Source organism: Fukomys damarensis, unplaced genomic scaffold (assembly GCF_012274545.1).
Source record: "Fukomys damarensis isolate Sample0158 unplaced genomic scaffold, DMR_v1.0_HiC HiC_scaffold_14, whole genome shotgun sequence".
Classification (NCBI taxonomy): Eukaryota; Metazoa; Chordata; class Mammalia; order Rodentia; family Bathyergidae; genus Fukomys; species Fukomys damarensis.
Genome location: NW_022900926.1, coordinates 10,170,215 through 10,190,685, shown reverse-complemented (window position 1 = coordinate 10,190,685; position 20,471 = coordinate 10,170,215). Strand labels below are relative to the sequence as shown.

Sequence of the window (20,471 nt, the reverse complement as noted above, 5' to 3'; positions counted from 1 at the left end):
TGATGGAGTCCTTACAAATCTGTCCACCCAGGAGAAGAGACCTCACAGACTACTGCACTGAGTTTAGTTCTTTTGAAGTAGTCTGGCTTTAAGCTGAGTCTGTTTTGAGCAGCCTGAGTGTCCCTTCCTTGGGCTGGCAAAGCTCTGGGCAAATGAGACTTACCCAGTCACCTTCCCAGAATATGGATAGCAGTGGTGACTGCCTGCAGGCTTTCAGGAAAATTATGGACTAGCAGGTAGTGGGATTAAAACAAAGAACCCGGTTCTGTGACAGGTAATGAATTAAAAAGTTCCACTTTCAAAACAACAAACAATAGGAACTGAGAGAGAATAAAAGTGAATCCCTTGGCTCTGCTGTCACAGGGGAGAGTGAACCCCTGTTAGGGATCACTATGCTGTGTGTGCTTTCCAGTACCATTTTGTATGAATTTTACAGGGTCTAATAAGTATACAGGGTCTTCAGTTTTAGCCTGTAAATTCTTAATTTGGGCTGGCATCATATTTTAGGCCACTTCCCATTTGTAGTTATTGAAATCAAATTTTTATTTTTTACAAAGAAAGGAAACCTGGAACATTGGCATCTCACTGCATACACAGTCTATTTCTCATCTGTCTTTGAACTTACTCTCCTCGTTCTAACACGGAGAAGCTTCAGTCAAGTTCTTTGCCAAAAGCATCTCCAATTTTAATATAAGTACCTCAATATTTAATACATTTCTGCTCTGTGGAAGACCTCGGGCAGGTGTGGGAAGCGGGGTAAACTTGACAGTGCCTTCTCTCAGGGTTTACAAAGTGGAAGAGTCCAGCTGACAGATGGCGGTAAAGTAAGAAGTAGGTTTACTGGTAATAATCCGCATAAATGTCCTGTACAGTCACAAGGACGAGACAGAACTCAGCACAGCCCTGATCCTTCTGTTCCACGGATAAGAAAACCGAGACCTGCCAGGTCACATACTTTCACAGCGAGCAGAGCTGGGACTCTGATCTGGCCTTGAGGCACCCTTTACACCCTTCTCCTGGATACACAGGTCCTGGGAGTGGGTGCACTTTTGTTGGATAAAGTCCCAGGGCAGTTGAGTTGGTCAGGATTGAATCCTGGGAGCACGTGGGATTTCTTGGATGTCTTTGCTCCCGGAAGGATGGCTCCGCTGCGATGCACTCGTCCCTGCCTCTCTACCCCTGCCCTTGCTTCGCAGGTTCCAACTTTTGCCCTTCATCCTTCTGGGGACGTTGCCCCATCCCCTCCCAGAATGTGGTCCTGGAGCCTATTTTAGACAGGAGCAGCCCTTTCTGGGTGGGCCTAGCTCTTATTTGTACAACATTAACTTTCAGGACCCACGCTCCATTCATCCTCCCCACTTCTGGTTTGTCGATAAGCTGGGACTGTGACGTTGTAACGATATGCTCAACTCCGGCTGTAATATTTAGGGAATAGCGTGAACTATCGGTTGCTGTGTTATCATAGAAAGTACTAGCTTTGTGATAACTGCCCTCCTCACATTTGAGCCTTTGCCCTTGGTGCTTTGTTAGTAGATAAGTATTCGATACTCCCTGGGGCACTGTCCTGCCTTTTATCTCCTCCCTTCCACCTGTGGGAAGTCTTGCAAGCTTCTCTTTCACCTGCATTCTCAGGCCCTTTCTGCGTGCTTAAGATGGGCTGATAGAGACAGATCAGTGGGGCCTCACATGCTATCTCTGTCTGCTTCACCTTCGGCTAGTTTTTATAACATAAGAGTGGGCAGTCACTGGACCTGCTTAAAGTCTTGTGATAGTTAACTCAGAAAATGACCACAAAGTTCATAGCACTGTCCTGGTCACATAGTAAGTGATGTTTTCAGTGAACATTTAAATACATCTTTTCTTCCACCATATTCCTGAGCTTCTCTTTTAAATCGCACCTGCATTGGGGCAGTTGGAACTTTTGTCTTTATTCTTCTCCACCTTCTCAGCGGAAGCCAAAGAACCCACGAATGATGAAAAATAAGTACACTAAATTGCACATCCACTCAACAGTCTCCCACGAAGGGTCTATGCCTGTCCCATAATTATTGTTATTGATTAGCATTATGTGAGGGCTTGCATGTGCCCGCAAGTCCAGTTCAGGTTTCTGTACAGTGGAAAAGAATGCAAACACTTGAGAATCTGTCTCAGAGCATCGATGTTTGGAATGAAGGCTTCCCAATATTCCGTTTGGTTTTTCATTGCAAAAGTGTTCAGACTCCCCTCGTGGAGTTCTATTCTACAAGTAAAAATCATTATTACCTTATTTTTTTTAAAAAAGCACCCCTTGGTTGGAAATTGTCCTCTCTGTTGGTAGGGACCCAGGCCAAAAGGGGAACTTGAGCGTGTGGGCTCTTGCACACTGCTGTAGCTGGGTGTGCAAAGGACAGGCAGGGCTGGCGAAAACGGGGCAGGCAGAGGAGCGCTCTGTGGCCAGTGTGGGGCATGGCTGCTGTGCCGCATTGGGCTCACATTGGACCCATTTTCTCCTCATATGCAGAGCGTGTCTTCAGCAGTCTGCAAACCCTCCTGCATCACAGTCTGCTCCAGTGGACTGCTAAGGGCAGATTCTCACACTGTGCCCTCGATCTGAATTTCTAGCAGGTCTCCCAAGTAGTTCTTTTACCCCAAAATTTGAAAATCACTAATTAAAAAAAAAAATTGGACTGATATATAAAAGCAAACATTGTCCAAATTTACAGGGTAGCTTGCAAAACTTGAATAAGTGCATGCATCATGCAAAATCCAAGTCAGTGTAAACAAATCTTCCTCCTCAAGTGCTCACCCCTTCAAGGGGACGAGTGTGTGGCTTGAGAAGTGTAAGTTTATAATTGCAGCTTACTTGAATAAAATCTTTTATAATGGTCACTTGCACCTTGTCAAGCGTACACACCTCTCACGTCAGAAGGGCCAGCACGCCGAATACTGTGCTCTCCCACCCGCCTCGCACACCATCAGCACAGCCGCCCTGTGGCCAACACTTCGTGACTGGATGTCATGTGCAGAGTGGAGAGTCATATTAAAAACTCCATCGGCAGCTAAAATGTTGCATTAACTTTTCCTTCTAATTTTACGAAGTTAGAGAACGATTTATTATTTTGCCTTGAGGTGCATGATTCTATTTGTTTATTTGAATTTACAGGTGTGACACTTTTATTACCTATTCGGCACATTTAACAGATGGGAAAATACAAATGTGTAGATAATTACAGTGTATCTAGGTTATGAATTTTCTGTAGCAGCCAGAATTCCCTCTGTGTGTTAAAGTGATTAACTTGCAAGCTGTTTGATGATACACTAATAAGTTTGTTTTATTCCTAATAGTGGGGTTGCCCAGACCCTAAAGAAAGGAGAAGTGTTTTTGTATGAAATTGGAGGAAATATTGGTAAGCACATTTTTCTTTCCTCTTTGCATTCCACCATATGCTGATTTGACATTGCCAACAGTGGTTATTTCCATCTGGAGTGGAAAAAATAATAGAACACGCTTTTTAGAACAGTCACTGAATATATGGCTTTTTGATGGCCTGACCCTTTCTCTTCAAGCTCTATTTGAGCTTCTTCTGTATAATCCATCTACTCTGCAAGCCTTAGGAGAGGCAGGTTCCCTAGAACAGTGATGCTCAACTTCTAGAAGGGTCAACAGCGGAAGTGGTTAAAGATGTACTTAGTTCTTACCCTGTCACATCATAGCACACTCAAAGGAAGTAGTTGAGGTAATTTAAGACCACATAATACTTTGATTGTAATGTAATACTAGATGCCGTATTTTTTAGTAAAAGGAAGACTTATGTGTTGTGGTTGGTTTCCTAAGCTTTATGACTATGCACACCTAATAATTTAGGACATAAGATGACTTAATTTTTACCATACTCTGTCTTTTCCCCTTTTATAATTAACATGGATCTTATTCACATTTTTTAAAATTTAGGATAACCTTTTTTCTTGATTCTTGGGGATGGTTAAAGGGAGAAATGAAATGGTATTCCATCTCAAATAGTAATTGGCAACAGTTTGAAGAAGCATTGCGGTGGAACTGCAAAACATTACTAAAGACTTAACTCTGAATACAGGAAATGTGAGAATCTGTTTGCTGAGATGAGGTCTTGATGTGTTGTGCAGGCTGGTCTTGAACTTTCCACCCTCTCTCTGCGCCCTCCCAAGTAGCTGAGGTCTTAGGGGCTTGTTGCCCTGCTCAACCACAACCCCACTAGAAATCTGGAATTGTTGAATCAATTAGTAAAGATTCTTTAAGTGTTAATAAAATCAAATTATCTTCAGATCTTGAGAATGAATGTGCTTAAGTGTTTGTACGGAAGCATTTAAAGCCCCATGCGGAGAGTATTTTCAGCTTCCTGATTCGAAACCTCTTTATTTAAAGGATTATCCAGTGGGCTTTTCCAGCCTATTTTGGCCAACTCTTCCAGTGTGGCAGTGGAAGCTGGGAAAGGGCAAGGAGTAGTTTGAAAATCCAGGCCCTCGGAGATTAAACCACTGGCTTGAGTGTGAAATTGCACCCATCCCCAGCTGTGTTAAACTGAGAGCACATCTCTTTCGCAGGCGAGCGCTGCCTGGACGAGGACACCTACATGCAGGACTTGTACCAGCTCAACCCCAGTGCCCAGTGGGTGATAAAGACCGAGCCATCGTAGAAGATGATGAAAGCACACACAACTGCAAGGACCTCTGCAGTAACTCTTGCGGGGCCAAGAGTGCACATAAAAGAAATGGCCGGCCTCTCATTATTATTCCACTGTACCCAGCTGTTGCTGTTAGAAAGTCACACCTCGAGCCTTTAACCGTACAGATTTGTGCTGCTGCCAGAATTATGTGAATTACTAATATCAGAAAACATTTCTGGATAGGAAGGTGGCCTACTTAGCTTGGGGCTGTTTTCATACAGGCCATAAAAGGCGTGCAGATGTGACAGTTGTGTAATGTGAAAATATATTTTCTAGCCACTCCGTTTTTTCTTCTAAAATCATATATTCTGTAATATATCCTTTCTTACCATCTCAGATGCTGTCCTTCCTTAACACAGTTTGCTTTCTAACCCAAATCAGTTAACAAACACAAGGTATGTCAAGTTATAAAGCCAGCGTGTAGTAAAGCCAGCATGTACACCACTGTGTAGTATTCTTGTCACTACAGAATGTTAGTATTCATGCCTTACGGTCATTCATCCAAGTAACACTTTGCTCCTGTGTCACTGTGGCAATTTGCATTTTTTCAGTTCATCTGACATATTTGCACAGAGGTATATCCAAGATCAAGAAAACAAACCACCAGAAACTGCCAATTATCACCAAACCATGAAATACTTTACTACGAATAAATAAAACACACCCACGTGGAATAACTGATATAACCAATAGCCAGAGAGTGAAAGCCAAATTACTTCATGATGTACTCTTGCAAAGTTTAAACAGTCCTCGCTAGCTTTATTATAGTCCTAGTAGCTTTATAAATATGCATCATAATATAGTCTGCTAATGGCTGGGGAATGTATTCTTAAAGCAAGGTTTTAAATTTTTTTTTCTCCTAAATAAGTCTACTGGCGGAGTTAATCTGGGTATAGCAGTCATGTGAACAAGCTTTTGCTTGAGTACTTATTTTAAACAGTACACTTACGAAATGGTTGAAAGGACTATTCAAAAGGGTTTTAATGCGTAAGTCACATTGTGACAAGAGGTAAGCCTCTGAGCTGTAAATAAATGTTAAATATTTTACGAGGTTGGAGTATACTAAATAAAAAGTGATGTAAAGGAATGGGGCACCAACTGTGTTTGATACTTTTAGTAGTTCTAGTAGTTCTTTAAGAGAAATCACATTCTCAGCAGCTCTTGATGTCCACTCTAATTAGGAGTGAAAATGCTGTTAGTGAGAACAGTCATACATTTTTAGTATTTAATTACAACAGCAGCCTGTGGATATGATCACTTAAATAACTTTCTGGTGATTTGTGCCATTGCTTTTTTTTTTTTTTAAAGACATTTTATAATTAAATACTTTTCTAAATTTTTTGAATTCTTTTAATCCTATGTGGTCGTGAGTCTTCTTTCTTAATATTTTTAACTGACAGAGTATTTTTGTTACAATAACCCATATCTGCTCTTGTTCCTATTTCTCCTGTGTAATTTTTTAAATTTCAAAGATAAGTGAGGGAAACTTCCTTCCCTCGGGATTTTCCTTATACAGATTTCTATTTTTGGGAACTTTCAAAACTTTATTCTGTTTCTCATTTTAACAATGTGTATTTTCTTGATTAGCAGAATGTTTTATTGATGGTTTGATGAAAAGAATATCAAAGTTTGCAAAAATGTTAGGGTTGTATAACTTCAGGAATGAATATAATGATTTAAATAAATGTCTTTCGGAAGCATCTAACATCTAATTTTCACCCTCTTTACTACCTAACCAGGGGCTGGGGAAGAAAGTCCAAGAGGTTTTTGATCCTGACAAAGATACTAGATTTAGGTAAAGAAAATCGAAGATGACATTTTGAGTTCACTCCAGAACTCATAACCAAAACTCTTCCATTGAACAATATTGCATTTAGATAAGAAAAACAAAAACCTAAATGGAGAAATTTGATAGTACTGAGCCTTGAATATAAATGTTCTAAGGATTAACCTAAATCTTTTTACTGTGATTTTTTAAAAGTTTTAAATCTTTGTAAATATTTGTTTGTATTTCTGTGAGATGGAAAAGTAACATACTTACTTTGAGTCTTACACCACTGAACTCATAGTGTGCGCTGGTGCAGTAGACTGTTTCATTAATATTCTGGCAGTGCTGCTTTTCTGGAGGTCATTATAATTCTTTGCACGATGTTGCTGCAGAATTCAGTGTGAACTTCTGGTTGGTTCTCTTTGGGAAAAGTAGTTTATTTTACTGACTTCACAGCATTTTTCATTATTGTTCCTTGCTAGTTTTTTTAAAAACTGGTTGACACGGATTGTCTTGATTTCTCACCTTCTTATCAGCAGGTGGCAGTGTTGGTCAGGGATTCTCTCCGACTCTAAAATGCAGGAGGTTTTGAACTGAACCTGAGTTCCTGGGTAAGTGGCTGGCACTCAGGGCCCTGGATCTGCAAAGGCAGGTAGGGAATTCTGGATTTCTTGCTCTGAAGTTGCAATAATTGTGTCAGCTTCTACGTTCAGTGTGCAGTATTAGTCTGCCTTTGTCCATAACCCCTGGAGGGAGGGAGGAGAGACCATTGGCAATGTCTGGTTCACCCAGAAGGGTTATGACAAAACAGGCAAGGCAGCGAGCCGGTGAAGGAATAGGAGGGAAGTCTGAGACCAGAACTTTGTAGGGTCCTGGACACCGACGTATGCAGGCATGTTCTTCTCCATGAATAAAGAAAACATGATTCCACAGGGTTCATATGTTAGCAAAGGGACACAAAATGTGACAAATTATAGAATATGTTGAAACAGGGTAAATGCAGTGCAGACAATGATGAGCAAAGTAAATGGGATGGGCTCATTACAGAATTAAACAAAGGATCTTATTAATACTTTTTATTATTGGCAGCATGTAATTCTACTCCTTATGGGGAGTTGGCACCTCTTCATTTGTGTGCCGTCCCTGTCCCTCCATCTCTCGGTCACAAGAAATCACGTGGAATAGCCAATAACTCACTACCGACCAAGAGGAAGTGAGAAACTTGCCATTTGAATATCTGGAAGACAGAGGGGACATTTAAGGACAAGCAGGAATGTGCTTTGACTGAAAATACCACCAACACCTCAGGACCAGTGAACATATTCGATGAGGTCCCAGAGAAAATGCCTGGGTCAGGGCTAAGATCCAAAGGTCTTAGATCAGGGCAGTGATAAACTGATGTTCAAATCAGGACATTTGTGAGAGTAAAATTGAGCACTGATGGGAGCGGAGCGGCTGAAGTGCGAAGAAGTGGCCCTCACTCCATGAATGAAGGCAGAACCTGTCAGGTTCCTGGTAGGAAAGGTAACATGCTTTCATTCATGTTTTGAGACAGGATCTCACTTTATAGTTCAGGCTGGCCTCAAACTCCTGGTGATCCTCTGACTCAGCCTTCCCGGTGCTGGGAGAGAAGGCGTTTTTAATCAAGGATAACCACAAGAATTTTGACTTGACAGAGTAGGGAAGGAATTACTCACAGGAAGTTCATCATGAATGCAGTAAATTTGAGGTGCCTTCTGACACCCAATTGGCCATGTTTTATAGCAGCTACATGAGCAGAAGTTTGGGTGAGGTGGAGTCATCACTATGCAAGTGAAATTTCCACTTTAGCATAAGCATGCCAGAGATCACTAAGGGACTGAAGGTGGGTGTCGAACAACTATCCAAAGCCCAGCACTGTGGTACGAAGAGGAGGAGGAGGAGCCAGCAAAGAGATGGGAAAGATGTAACCTTTGAGATAAGCAAGAGGTCATAGTGAACCAGAAGCAAAGTGAGGAAAAGGCACCAAGGAGAAGAGCGTGGCGCCCATGTCAGGAGCCAAATGAGGAGAAGTGAAGAACCCAGCACTGGGTGCAGCTGGGTGGAAGTCCTGTGGACCTTGTAGAGCACCCTGGGCAAAGGGGTAAGGATGAGCATAGCGAGGCTGAGAGAGAACAGAAGAATGGAAGACTTGGTCCAGACAGCTCTTAGGAGAAGTCTACTGCTACAGAGGAATCACATAACAGACGCTAGCCAGTGAAGTAGGAGGTGTGGTCTACAGAGTCTTAAATGCTGGGTTAAAGAGGTGTTGGAATTTATGTGGGTCAGTGATTTGATAAGTGGTGATGTGGATTCACCAGTGTGACCCGAGACGTTTCTGACTTCTGCCTCAGTTTCCACTTTGTCTAAGGTAGGCATAAGTATTTTTAGCAGTTTACTAGAATAACTCATGTAAAGACCTCAGCAGCCTGGTTGCCTGATAGCAAATATTCAATGAAAGGACTTTTGTTCGTGTTTCTGATCAATATCATCAGAGCTGTGCCCTAAGGAGTATCTGACAGTATTTTGTTGTATTCTGTTTTCTCCTCAGCAGAGAGGAAAGCTGTAGTAGTAACATCAGAATAAACAGGTGCCAGAGGGGCTGCACCAGCTGTGTGTGAAATAACAAGCCCTTCCCTAGGGTAATTCTGACCAAAGACTCCCGGAACATTCCTTTCTCCCAGATAGGAGTGTTTCTTGGGAATTTAAGGAATGTTTCTGAATGTCCTTTGCCGGTATCTGGTATCAGGTGGTTTTGGTTTCCTTGCTGTACTATTTCATCTGTAAATCAGCGTCTCTCCCTCCTTCCTTGGAGCATCTCTGACTCTGTAACTAGGTCAGGAACAATTCAGATTCCTCTGGTAAGGACTGGCAGAAAGAGCAGAGAGCTCTTTTCCTGTGTCTGGCCAGGAAAAGTCCTACGCAGTTTTCCATATTCAGTCATTTCCGAAAGGGTCCTGGGCACCCAGGAACTCCTTCAAAGAGATTCCCACTTCATTGTCCTGGTTTTTCTGCTTCTCAGATTTCATAAATTATAGGTATCAAATAGTCAGACTTCCCTCTGTTGCGTTGATGTCTTCGTATCTGGACTTGGCATCTGTTTCTCTCTTCAGCTGTGATCTAAAAGTGTTACTGTGGGGTGGTGGGGAGAGAAACTTGGCTCCAGTCAGTGGAGTTTCATAGGGACCATGATGGCCACCACCTTCCATGTAAACATTCCTTAAACTCCTGGTTATTGCCTTGAAAGGTTTCTTGGGTTGAATTTCTCATGTGGCTGCACAGTGTATTCAGAAACAGGTTGTTAAAGAATAGACATTTCTTTGGTATTTGTACGGGAAGGCAGGACATGAAGCTGTCACAGCAGGCCTTTTATCTGGAGGTTTTGTCTTGATTTCTCCAGAAAAGATAAGATTCAGAGAAAGCAGCTCCCCTCTCCGCTGTCTCCACCCCTTTTTTGTTGTTCACCCAGCCCTGTGTCTCGTGGCGTGTCCTGTGGCCTTCATGCCGTGTCCTGTGGCCTTCATGCCGTGTCTGCCTTGGGTCATCTCGCCCTCCAGCCAAGACTGAAACATTCAAGACATTTCCTCTGGAGGGAACTTCTTAAGGAGAATCACAGTGGCCCAAGTCTGAGTAGATCCACGAGTTACAAGGTTTCTTCTTTCTCTCCTCCTTCCTAATGTGAAAGGGGAACAATTTGGTCATCACCTGTGCCTTCACACCTCTGATTTCAGTGGGAGAAATGTTGGGGCTGTGGGTACCTCTGGCTACTCCTATCACTCTCTATTTGCCAAGAATTCCACTGAGAACACAAAGAATTAGCTATTTAGAGATTATGCATCTTCCTTTGTGCAGCCATTTTGAAACATGTCCTAGGACATATTTCCGCCTCATACTCGGTTCTGTATTAACAGGATGAATGAGATTTATTTATTGGTGCTAGGAACCGAATCCAGAATCTTACACATACTAAAAAAACTACCCCTGCACTGCACTGCTCACATAATATGCTTTATTCTTAAGGGATCATTAGGTCTGACTAGATAATGCTGTAAGGTTTTCTGTAAGTTCATTAGACAATGTTAAGGAATACTCCAAAGGTTCAGAAAGAAAGTCCTTCCGCTCGTTCCTCTTTCTTCCCCTCTTTTCTTTCCTTTTGATTCTTGCTCTGTGCTGTGCCATGGTTTACATTGTAGGTGATTTAAAAAAAGCATCAGTTGGTGAGAGGTTAGATTGGACAGGACTGATACACAGTGGTGTTAGGGAAAGCGTTCTCAGCAAATGGATTGTGATTTGAAGGAGGCAGAAAAAGATGCCTCTACCCCAAGAACAAAACACAGGATTCTCTTAATTGGTGGTTAACAGCAGTGGTCTTGAAGCCAGAGGCGGGGTTAGAATACTACAGACTAGACCGGACCAAGTAAGAAAGTGAAGGTCAGATTGGGCCTTGCTAGGCCGCTGCAGCACAACTGGAGTAGGGAGGACTCCAGGGCTCCCTGGATGGTGTGCAAGTGAGAAAGGGTGGTGGCAATGGTCCTACCAACCAGCAACGGAGCTTTTCAACAAGCACCTGGATAGAGGAAGTGCCAGAGGGAGCTTCAGGGCCTGCTGCAAAGGCTGGGGAGTATTAGGGGTGTGGGGTGGAGAGAAAAGCATGTGTTGAGTTTAATGGATGGTTAGAAATGAGACATTTAAGTAGAATTTCTTTGAGAAGTACAGTGGCACCTTGGTTCATGAACTTGATTCTTTCCATAATTCTGGTACCAAACCGAATTGGACAAGAACCTCATCAGATTCAATGGTCAGGTTCAATGTTAAACTTATAGGGAAATCTGATTCTGTTCTTGTCCCGTCTGGCATCTGGCAAGAATCATGGAGAGAACTGAGTTCACGAATAGAGATCTGTATTTAGAAAATACTTACAGAGAAGTAGTAAAGCCATAGAAGGCCCAGGGATTTAGCCCAGGGGTGCTGCCACCTGCTCTGCAAGCACAAGGTCCTGAGTTCAACCCTTGGTAACACAAAACAAAATTTAAAAAGCCACAGAAACAAACAGGTGGGCCTACTGAGAACATAGGCTCTTTGAGAGCTGCCTTACTTCCCTTCGGGAGAGGTAAAGGAAGAGAGGGGCCATCCTAAAACTAGAAATTCCATTGGAAGCAGCTACTCTCCATCCAGCTCTCCTCCCAAAAGTGTTAGAGTCATCATACCACGATGATACATCCATGCCCATGGTTATAGAGGCATAATTCACAAGAAGTACATCTTCGAAGTGGCCCACATGTCCATCAACAGATGAATGGATAAAGAAAATGTGTTTACACACAACTGAGTACTCCTGTACCATAAAGAAATAAACTTGAGCCATCTGTAGGAAAAGGGATGCGCCTTGAATGCATAACATTAAGTGAAACACACCACACACGAGTTTCAGTGCCTCACGGCTGCTTTGACACGAGACGCTCAAAGTATAATGAAAGGCCGCAGGAAGTAGAGAAGTCTTCGTCAAATGGGAAAGGGACCAAGAGATGGAGGGGAAGGATGGGATGAAATAGGAAATATGTTATGTCCAGGTGCCATCGTCACACAAGGAATGTAAGCATTAGGTACTGCACACACATGCACTAATACAAATGTAAAACCTATAGTATTAGTGTCAGAGGAGTAAATAAAGATGGTGGAGATTACAACAGATTTAACAAAGAAGTATCAGCTGTGTCCAGTGATGGACAGGACTGGGCTGGGCGAAGGCTTAGTAGGAAGGATTGGAGCTGAGGTTCACAGCGCCCGGGTGAACCTGGAAAGCAGGTCTAGAGTGTTCCTACCAAGCCATGCAGGAGACCTCTGTCACCACCCGTACAGTTGCAAATAGGAACTAGAAGCTATGAATTAGGTTAGGATCGGATCATTCAGGGCAGAGGCAGAAGCACTAAGGTTCAAGCCTTTTTCTCTTGACATTTTGCAAAGGGGGAACCTTACTAGAATGTTTGCAGTGTCTAAGACTTGAATTAACTAAATACAGAAATAGATAATTCAACAGCTTCTTGATAATGGTTCCTCTTATCTGAAATAGTACTCAAAAATGATTCACTTTTGAAAACTGTGCCAACAGAAAATTCTTCAGGAGTTTTGCCAGGCTGTAAGAGAGATCATTAACTTAAAGAGTTTCATGTTTAAGTCAAACGATTACAAAATAAGCTTGGTTGAGGCAGGCTTTCGCACCTGCCCATAATAAACCCTGGGGCTCAAAATTAAAGGGTTTGGGATGCAGCAGCGTGAAGGCTCTGCCTCCTCAGTGCCCAAAGGTAAACAAATAATCGAGCTTTGGGGAAGCTGGTGTGAAAGAAGGGGCGATAAGCCCGAAGCTGAAAGCATGTTCCATGTTCGCTGTTGCGAAAATACCTTGGCGGGGAGCTGTCTCTTACTCTTGCTTGTCCACATTGCCACGTGTAAGAAGTGGCTGCTCCGTCCACTAAGATCTGTGTAGCGAAAGCTGAGCAACACGCACTAAAGTGTGAAAAACAAGATTCAGGACTGGTGTTACAGAAACTCCAGAAAGCAAAGAATGCACCAAGTTCCCATGCGTCGGCATCTTCCACTCCACCCTCCAGAGTGATTATTAACATGTGTCACCCTGAGTATTGCTTTCATTGACATCGGAAATTTCCCATCATAGGTTTAATTGCAAAGGAAATTCTAATGCTTTAAAATGTTTAACCATATTGGTCTAGAAATGTTATTTTATTTTATTGTTTTTCCATGTGTACAGGGGTAACACATCATACTAAATATGTAAGGTCATATCTACGAGGGTTTGATTACCGAAACTAATAAAGTATTTTCTAAATAGTGAAAAAAGATAAGACTGTAAGAGCGAGAAGCAATTTAAATATGTTTAGGGACCATTTTCATCTCCAGAATTAAGGATTATTTTGATGTTACATCATTGCCTTTTCTCTTTTGCTTTCCTTTTTAGTTTTATTTTAGGATTCCCTATTTTTAATGTTCATACAGAGATTTCTTTAACTGAAATACCGAATAGTTTCTTTGGTGTGAAAAACTATAATAGTACACAGGATCCTAATGAGACAATTAATAATGTGAAATAGGAAGTAAAGGGCTAAAGGTGTAGGGAAAGTGGGAAGGGTGGAGGAAAGGTAATAAGGGAGAGGCAGCAAATATGAGAAACTGAACAAATGGAAATAAAGTGTTTGTAAATGGGGAGGGGAGGAGGGGGTGAAGGGAGGGCAGGGACAAGGGGAAAAATGAGAAGACCTATTATGTAAAGGTACAGAATCCCAATGATGAATGTAGCTGTATTTGTGTACCTAGATTGTACCAATTACCTCAATAGAAAGGAAAAAAAATGTTTTAAGGAGATCATTGATACAATAATGACCCTAGAGAGCAAATTAAAGAATAGGAAGTAGGGAGCTAGAGCTTTCTCCAATGGGAAGGGGATCAAGAGATGGAGGGGAGTGAAGGAGGATGGAGAAAAAAGCAAGATGTGTTGTGTCCCTGCACCAACAACACACAAAAGGGATGTAAACATTTACTGCAGACACATAGTGATAAAACATTTGTAAATGCACAAAACCTCCCCATTAACAGCAAGAACGTCTATTTTTTTATTTGAACTCAAATTTTAATCATAGTTCCTTAGAAGTTCATCCTATAGCGACGCATTCAACAGTACAAAACATTTACATTCCTTTGCAACAAGGTAAGTATCTTAGTTATTGTTGAGACAAAACCATGTCCAATCTTGATGGCACTAATACAAGATTTAAATTTTATGGAAAATGGGTTCTAAATAAGGAGGGTGAGGCTTCAGTTTTTTCCTGCAATTTTCAAGGATATTTTGTATCTAACAGATTCAGTATCGTTTTGTTGTTCTTTTTCTGCTAGATGTCTGTGTAGACAGAAACTGTTTTACATAGGAGTGGACACGATTTTACCTATAACAGTGATAGTCTTTGAACTACTTCAGAGTTCATTATGCATCAGAAGCACAATATATCATGAGGTTAATTGGTAGGCTACTAATAGATCCTTCACATTTTGAAAGCAAATAATTTGAAACAATCTGATTTATACAAGCATTTGTGATGATCATTTTTTCAGTTTGAGAAGTACGCCAGGAAATAATTACTGATTCAAAGATGAAAATATTTAAAATTCTTATTGCCTATATTGTCAGATTGACTTTTAGGAAAGTTATACTAATTTATACTTCTCTCAGCAATGGTTAAGTGATGATTTCAGTGTCTTTCTCCCTATTTCTTAAATATTAATTTCATGGGTGAAGAAATGCCATTTTCTTGTTTTAATTTGCATTTCATGGATACATAATGAGGCTAATCATGTCTCATGTTTATTAGTGAATTCCCGAGTGGAAAATAACTTTATACTCTTTCTCATCTATGATATAGTATATAACATTATAGTATACTATAGATTATATATAATCTATATTTAGGGTATTTAGATATTCTGGATATTTACATTTAGGACACTCATGTCACATTTAGACTCAGTGTATATTTATACTGTAAATATTTAACAGGAAATATAAATAAGGTAGAAGACCTGACTCTTGGTAAGTGATATAGGATTCCTTTTTTTGTTGTCTCCCTCAATCTTGTGATCCATGTATGTGTGCAAAAGTAGCAAATGACCTTCACTACGAAGCCACAGATGTGGGAGAAATACTAATTCAAGTTTCAAATGTATTTTCCTGGGGTGAACCTAAGAGTCGAAGCTGTGTAGACACCGTGTAGAGTATTTCATGAAAACAAGCCCGTGGAGGATTCTGAAACCCGGCCGAGTGTACGCGGTGTAGGGCTGTGGTGACCCGGCCCTCCTGCCAAGTCTGACTGCTGTCGCCGAGACCCTGCGACCCCTGTCAGGTACACCGTCACCGGGAACGGTAGTGAGGCTGGAAGTGGGGGCTCGGTGCTGCTGAAGCAGGAACAGGCCTGGCGCAGCTGCTGTTTCACTTTAAAAACGTGAAAACAGGAAGAAGCGGTGCCACTTACTAAGTGGTGTGATCTGTGAATTGGTGAGTGTGAAGGGATCAAATGATAGCGCACCCTGAGGACAGGGTCTCGGCACATCTGGCAGCTCCACTGCTACAAACCCAGGAACTGGTACACAGCAGGTGCTCAGAGAATGCTTGGGACCAGCAAATGTCTGAGGGTAACCCACATACTGCAAGTAGAGTCCTAAAGGGAATCAAATGACAGGCACTCTCAGCTACCACAGAGGCACATTTAGCCAAAAACGAATCTGGCTTCTTTGTCATAGGCAACGTTTGCTGTGGGAGTGGGAAAGAGGGAGCTCCTACATCACCTGGAGGGCCAGGAAAGAGGCTTCCTTCTGAGTGGCACCAGGCTGCACCTGCAGGGCAAGCCATGGCCAAGCTCAGCACTCTGAGAATCTGCACACGAGGGACCACTCAGCCATCCCAGGGAGGGGTGGTCATTCTGTGAGTGCATTCCTGAGCCCTAGGGTCAACGAGGACTATTCAGTGGCATGGCTGATCTCTTCAAGGTAATAATGCTACAATTTCAGAATAACTCAGATGTGATTAGAAACTCGGAACGATATAAAATTATGTGTGTGTGTGTGTATATATATATGCGCTTCTCATATTTCCTGATAAAGAGCCAGCACGCACCGCGGAAGCCCCACTCTGAACATCCCGACCTGCCATCTTTTCTTTGCTAACACCCATGAACTTTAAGCACAGCACAGCACCTGATCTATGAGCCATTTCCTACCCTGACCAGTTTCTGAAACTCATCTCTGCAGGCCGTGTCTGGTGTCTTTCCGACGGTATCGAGTACAGCAAATGGGATAGAGAGGGAAAGGCAATCGGGACACACTTCGGATCTCCACCAAATCCTCCGCTCCTCTCCCCTGACGCTCCAGGGTGGGACTCTGGTCATCGTTGTGTGCTGAGGTATCCTGTGTGATTAGCCAAGGGTGGACCCCGATGGGAGGGACTCTCAGACTCAGCCTGAATGTCCTACTGTTCGTTGCCACACATTGGAATTGTACATGGGACACAGCTTTCCTTCTTCCACCACTGGGAATGAGACTTTTTTTATGACCAGGGTGAGGAGCCTGCAAGTGGTAGACAGTAGGAAGCCACCAGCATCTCGTGTGTGGGGGAGTGGCGTGTAATTGATCACAGGAAGTCTACCAAAGACATCTTACACTTCTTAGTTCCCCAAGCCCCAGCCTCACCTATGGCAGCTATTCCAAGGACCAGCTACAAGTACCCTGCTGGGACAAAGCTAGAGTTCCACTTAGAGCATGCGTGCTCTTCTCTCAGATTGAGCTGATGAGGCACTGGGAGGGAGAATATGGGACAGGAGGCTCTCTTTTTGTCCTGAGGGGGTTCAATCATGTGGACGTTTTTTCCTCCCTCCCCCTTTGTTATCCTTTACTCCTTTCACTTTTGGAAAATGATCTATTTTGTTTCCCTAACAATATGCAATTGAGAAACATTGGCAGTCCTCATCTGTTCACAGGCTCTGATCTCGTCTTAGTCTGGATAATATTTAACGACAATGTGTCTTCATAAGTGTATCTGTTAACACCATCCATCTTGTTCTGAAGTTGTTCCTCTTTTTAGGAGGCAGTTGGCCATCTGGAGTAGGCTGGAGACTGAGCTTCTAAGATCTCTTTTGCCTCAGGAGGGTTAACCTGCTCATGCACATGTTTTCAAAGGTGGCAGCTGCCTCCCAGGAGCATGGCTGGTGTTCTTGATCATCTTCCTCCTCCTTGTATGCTGCCAAATTCCTGTCGACAGTGAGCCAGTTCCTCCAGGGAGTGACCACCTCTCCATTTGACTCTGCTGCTTCTCCTCCTGCTGGCTTTTGGCCTGGTCTTTGCTAACACTCCAACGCAGGCCAGTCTCCACCCTCGAGTCATTGTTAAGTACGCTCTGTGTTTGGGAAGATGGCTTGGTATTGGCTCTTAGATTAATTCTGCTCTTTGCTGACTGCTTTCCTGGTCTAACTCAGGAGGATCTTATTTCAGTTCATGAGTAGCATCAGGCTGATTAACCTGGGGGTGGGGGGAGGCTACTGCAAAAACAACAGTTCTTCGGATACAAACATACCCCGTGCCCTTCACTGTGCTAGCACTTTGCAAGTGTTTTCTTATGAAAATGAGAACGGCCCATGAGTGATACATTCCCATTGCTATCTGGATTTTCAGAAGTCGCAACTGAGGCTCAGAGAGCCGGTGTAACTTTCCCAGTGATAGAACGAGCACCAGTGTCTGAACCCGCTTGTGGCGCACAAGTTTATGCTCCATAAACAATGCCGTTCACCTGTGACACTAGGTCAGGCCCTTCAGAGAAACTTCAACATCATTTTCATCATATTGAAGTTTTTGCCAAGTCTTTGCCAAGCAAGCATTCCAGTGGGGGGTTTTCAGTTTCATTCACCGTTATAAATCTGGAACCTGGAAGTTATCTCTGAGCTCCTGGTCGTTTCTTGCCTCTGGTAGCAGGAGTGTTTCCACACAGGTCTTCTTCTCAAGCTCATCAGGCTGCAGAAAGCTGCTCCCTAGCCCCATGTCTTATGTCAGTGTTTTGCTGGTTTTTAAATCCCCCCTGCTAGATGGAGTCCATACCGTATTTTCTTTTTAAGAAGTAACTACAATTTTGTCAAGGGTAGGTAACAGTTGCGTGCCAGTGGCCAACACAGTACTGTGTGTCTTCTCATGGAGTCACTCAACAGCTGAATGAGACTGACAGCAACATGGTCTTAATTGGAAAAGAGGAAATGGGCTCAATCTAATAGCCTGCCACTGTCGCCTCATCTACTATATGAATCTCCCACAAGTCTTTTCACACGTCCTCTTGTTTTTTCATTTCTCCCCCTTCTATTGTTTTAAAATGTAAATTTGATAAGGCCACTTCCCCACATCAAACCCTTCAGTGGTTCCCAATTTTCCTCAGAACCAAATCCTTAATGCAGTTTCAGAGAATTATCACGTTTCATTTAACCCACAAAAGTGCTTTCCATGTGTGGCAGCTTGGACATTGCCTCTCTCTCCACTACTACATCCTTATTCCTGTGAAGGAAAACTCTGCATGGTAAAAGGGATTTTTAGGTCTGAATAAATTAAGGATCTTGAGATGGGCAGATTATCCTGAGAAATCACAGACTGCAAGAAAGACACAGGAGATTGGAGAGAGATTCCTGGGATCTGCAGCCCCGGAGGATGCCAGAGTGATACAGGAAGTGTCCATGAACAAAGGGATACAGTGACTCTCTAGAGGTTGAAGAGGCCAAGAAACAGATTCTTCCTGAAGTCTTCAGAAGGAACCCAGCCCTGCTAACACCTTATTTTAGACTTCCAATCTTCGGAACTATGGGAAAATAGATTTTTAGTGTCTTACAATAAATTTGCAGTAATTTCATTGGGAAGCAACAGGAAATGAACACATTATATAACCCAATTTTCAACATTCTAGAAAACTAAAAGATAGAGGTCATTCATTCCATAAATACCTGTTTACTGCCGGGCAGTCTGTGTGGGATACTTCCCTTGTGGTCCTAACAGTCTAAGAGTGAGCAAATAATCAATATCATTTGGAGTTACAGGTGTTTTGCATAGAGAGGGAAAGGAGAAAAAGAACAGAAGATGGCTCTGAGGTGCTGGAGGGGAATTGTGAGTTTGAGGACAGTACAAATCTCACCGAGAACCTGGCGGACAGGAAGGAGTGAGATGAGATACATGCACTCTAGTAGCTGTATGGGCTGCTTAGGTGAGACGTCCACCAGGAAGATAGAAAAACCGACACAGAGGCCATGAAAGGGAAGGAGTATGCCCAGAGGTTTGCTGGAGTAAGAAAGCTTGTGTGGCCGAGGCAAGAGGGGCTGGATAATAGAATAATAAGGTCTTCCAGGTAACAGTGAGCCAGCACGTGGAAGTCTCTTTGGGTAAAAGGATGTGACCATTATCGGGCTGTGCTAACCTGAATAGATTAATATCTAGAAGATGAGTCAAGCACAGTGTATATGTGGATGATTGACATGTAGGCCAGCAAACTGAAGGAGGAAGACCCGCCCTCAATGTGGACGGAACCAGCCAACAGGCTGGACTCTGATCCTGATAAAGTCTACTGTACAATTATACATATATTTTCTGTTGATTCTGCTCCTCTGCATAACCCTAACTCATACAAAGGAGTTACAATTAGAGCACTCTGGGCAAAGCCACAGCATACACTGAAGAATCAGTGGAAGGAACCACTATTAGCATTTGAGAGATTCAGAGTTGGGTTGGGAAGGTAAGAATGAAGAAAATACAACCTTGCAAGTAAGCAACTGATTGTGCAAACTTGGCAAGTGATGGCTGTGGACCACTGAAACGGTAGCAGTGGATCAGAGGTGTCTGGATTCAGGTAAGAAAGGAAGAGCCAGTGGAAGTTCCTGAAAGCACAGATAGGACAGGTACATCCAAGGCCCCTGGCTTAAGCACAGAAAATGGATAAACCACGAATTAAAAGTGGAAATCTATGGAAACAGTGAATTTAAGGGCAAAGATTAGGAGTTCAACTAGAGACAAGTTAAATCCGGGCCATATTAAGCATCTAACTGGAGACATTAGGCATCAGTCTGATATTAAAATCTGTTCATCAAGAGAAGTCTGGCAAGAGATGCATTTTGGAATTGAGCACGTGCAGATGGCATTTTACACGAGGGGCAAGAGGTGGAGACGGATGTGTGGAAGTTTTCCCAATGGGATAAGCATGCTGATGAGGGGTGACCAGGATATTAGAAATGATCACAAAATATCTAGGAAAAATATAGTTTATCTGAGAAAATCTGTTATCTATGCACAGGGAGATACTCTCTGAGCAGTTAAAACGCTTTCCATCCAAGCCTTGGTTCCTTTTCTAGTCAGTGCTAACAGAACGCCATAATGAGCCCACTTTAGAAGGATTATTTGGATTTCTTTTCTTATCCTCTCAGGGTTGA

The 20,471-nt window shown here is 42.7% G+C and overlaps 1 protein-coding gene across 1 annotated transcript in view; it reads left to right on the top strand.

Annotated features, from left to right (window-relative positions):
* Positions 1–5,964, top strand: part of Arhgap18 (Rho GTPase activating protein 18) — a 112,805-nt gene extending 106,841 nt beyond the window's left edge. Inside the window, exons 14-15 of the mRNA XM_010639158.3 lie at positions 3,325–3,386; positions 4,561–5,964. Coding sequence (XP_010637460.1) covers positions 3,325–3,386; positions 4,561–4,652 — 154 coding nt within the window. The 3' untranslated portion in view covers positions 4,653–5,964. The remainder of the gene's footprint in view (positions 1–3,324; positions 3,387–4,560) is intronic.
* Positions 5,965–20,471: the final 14,507 nt, after the last annotated feature.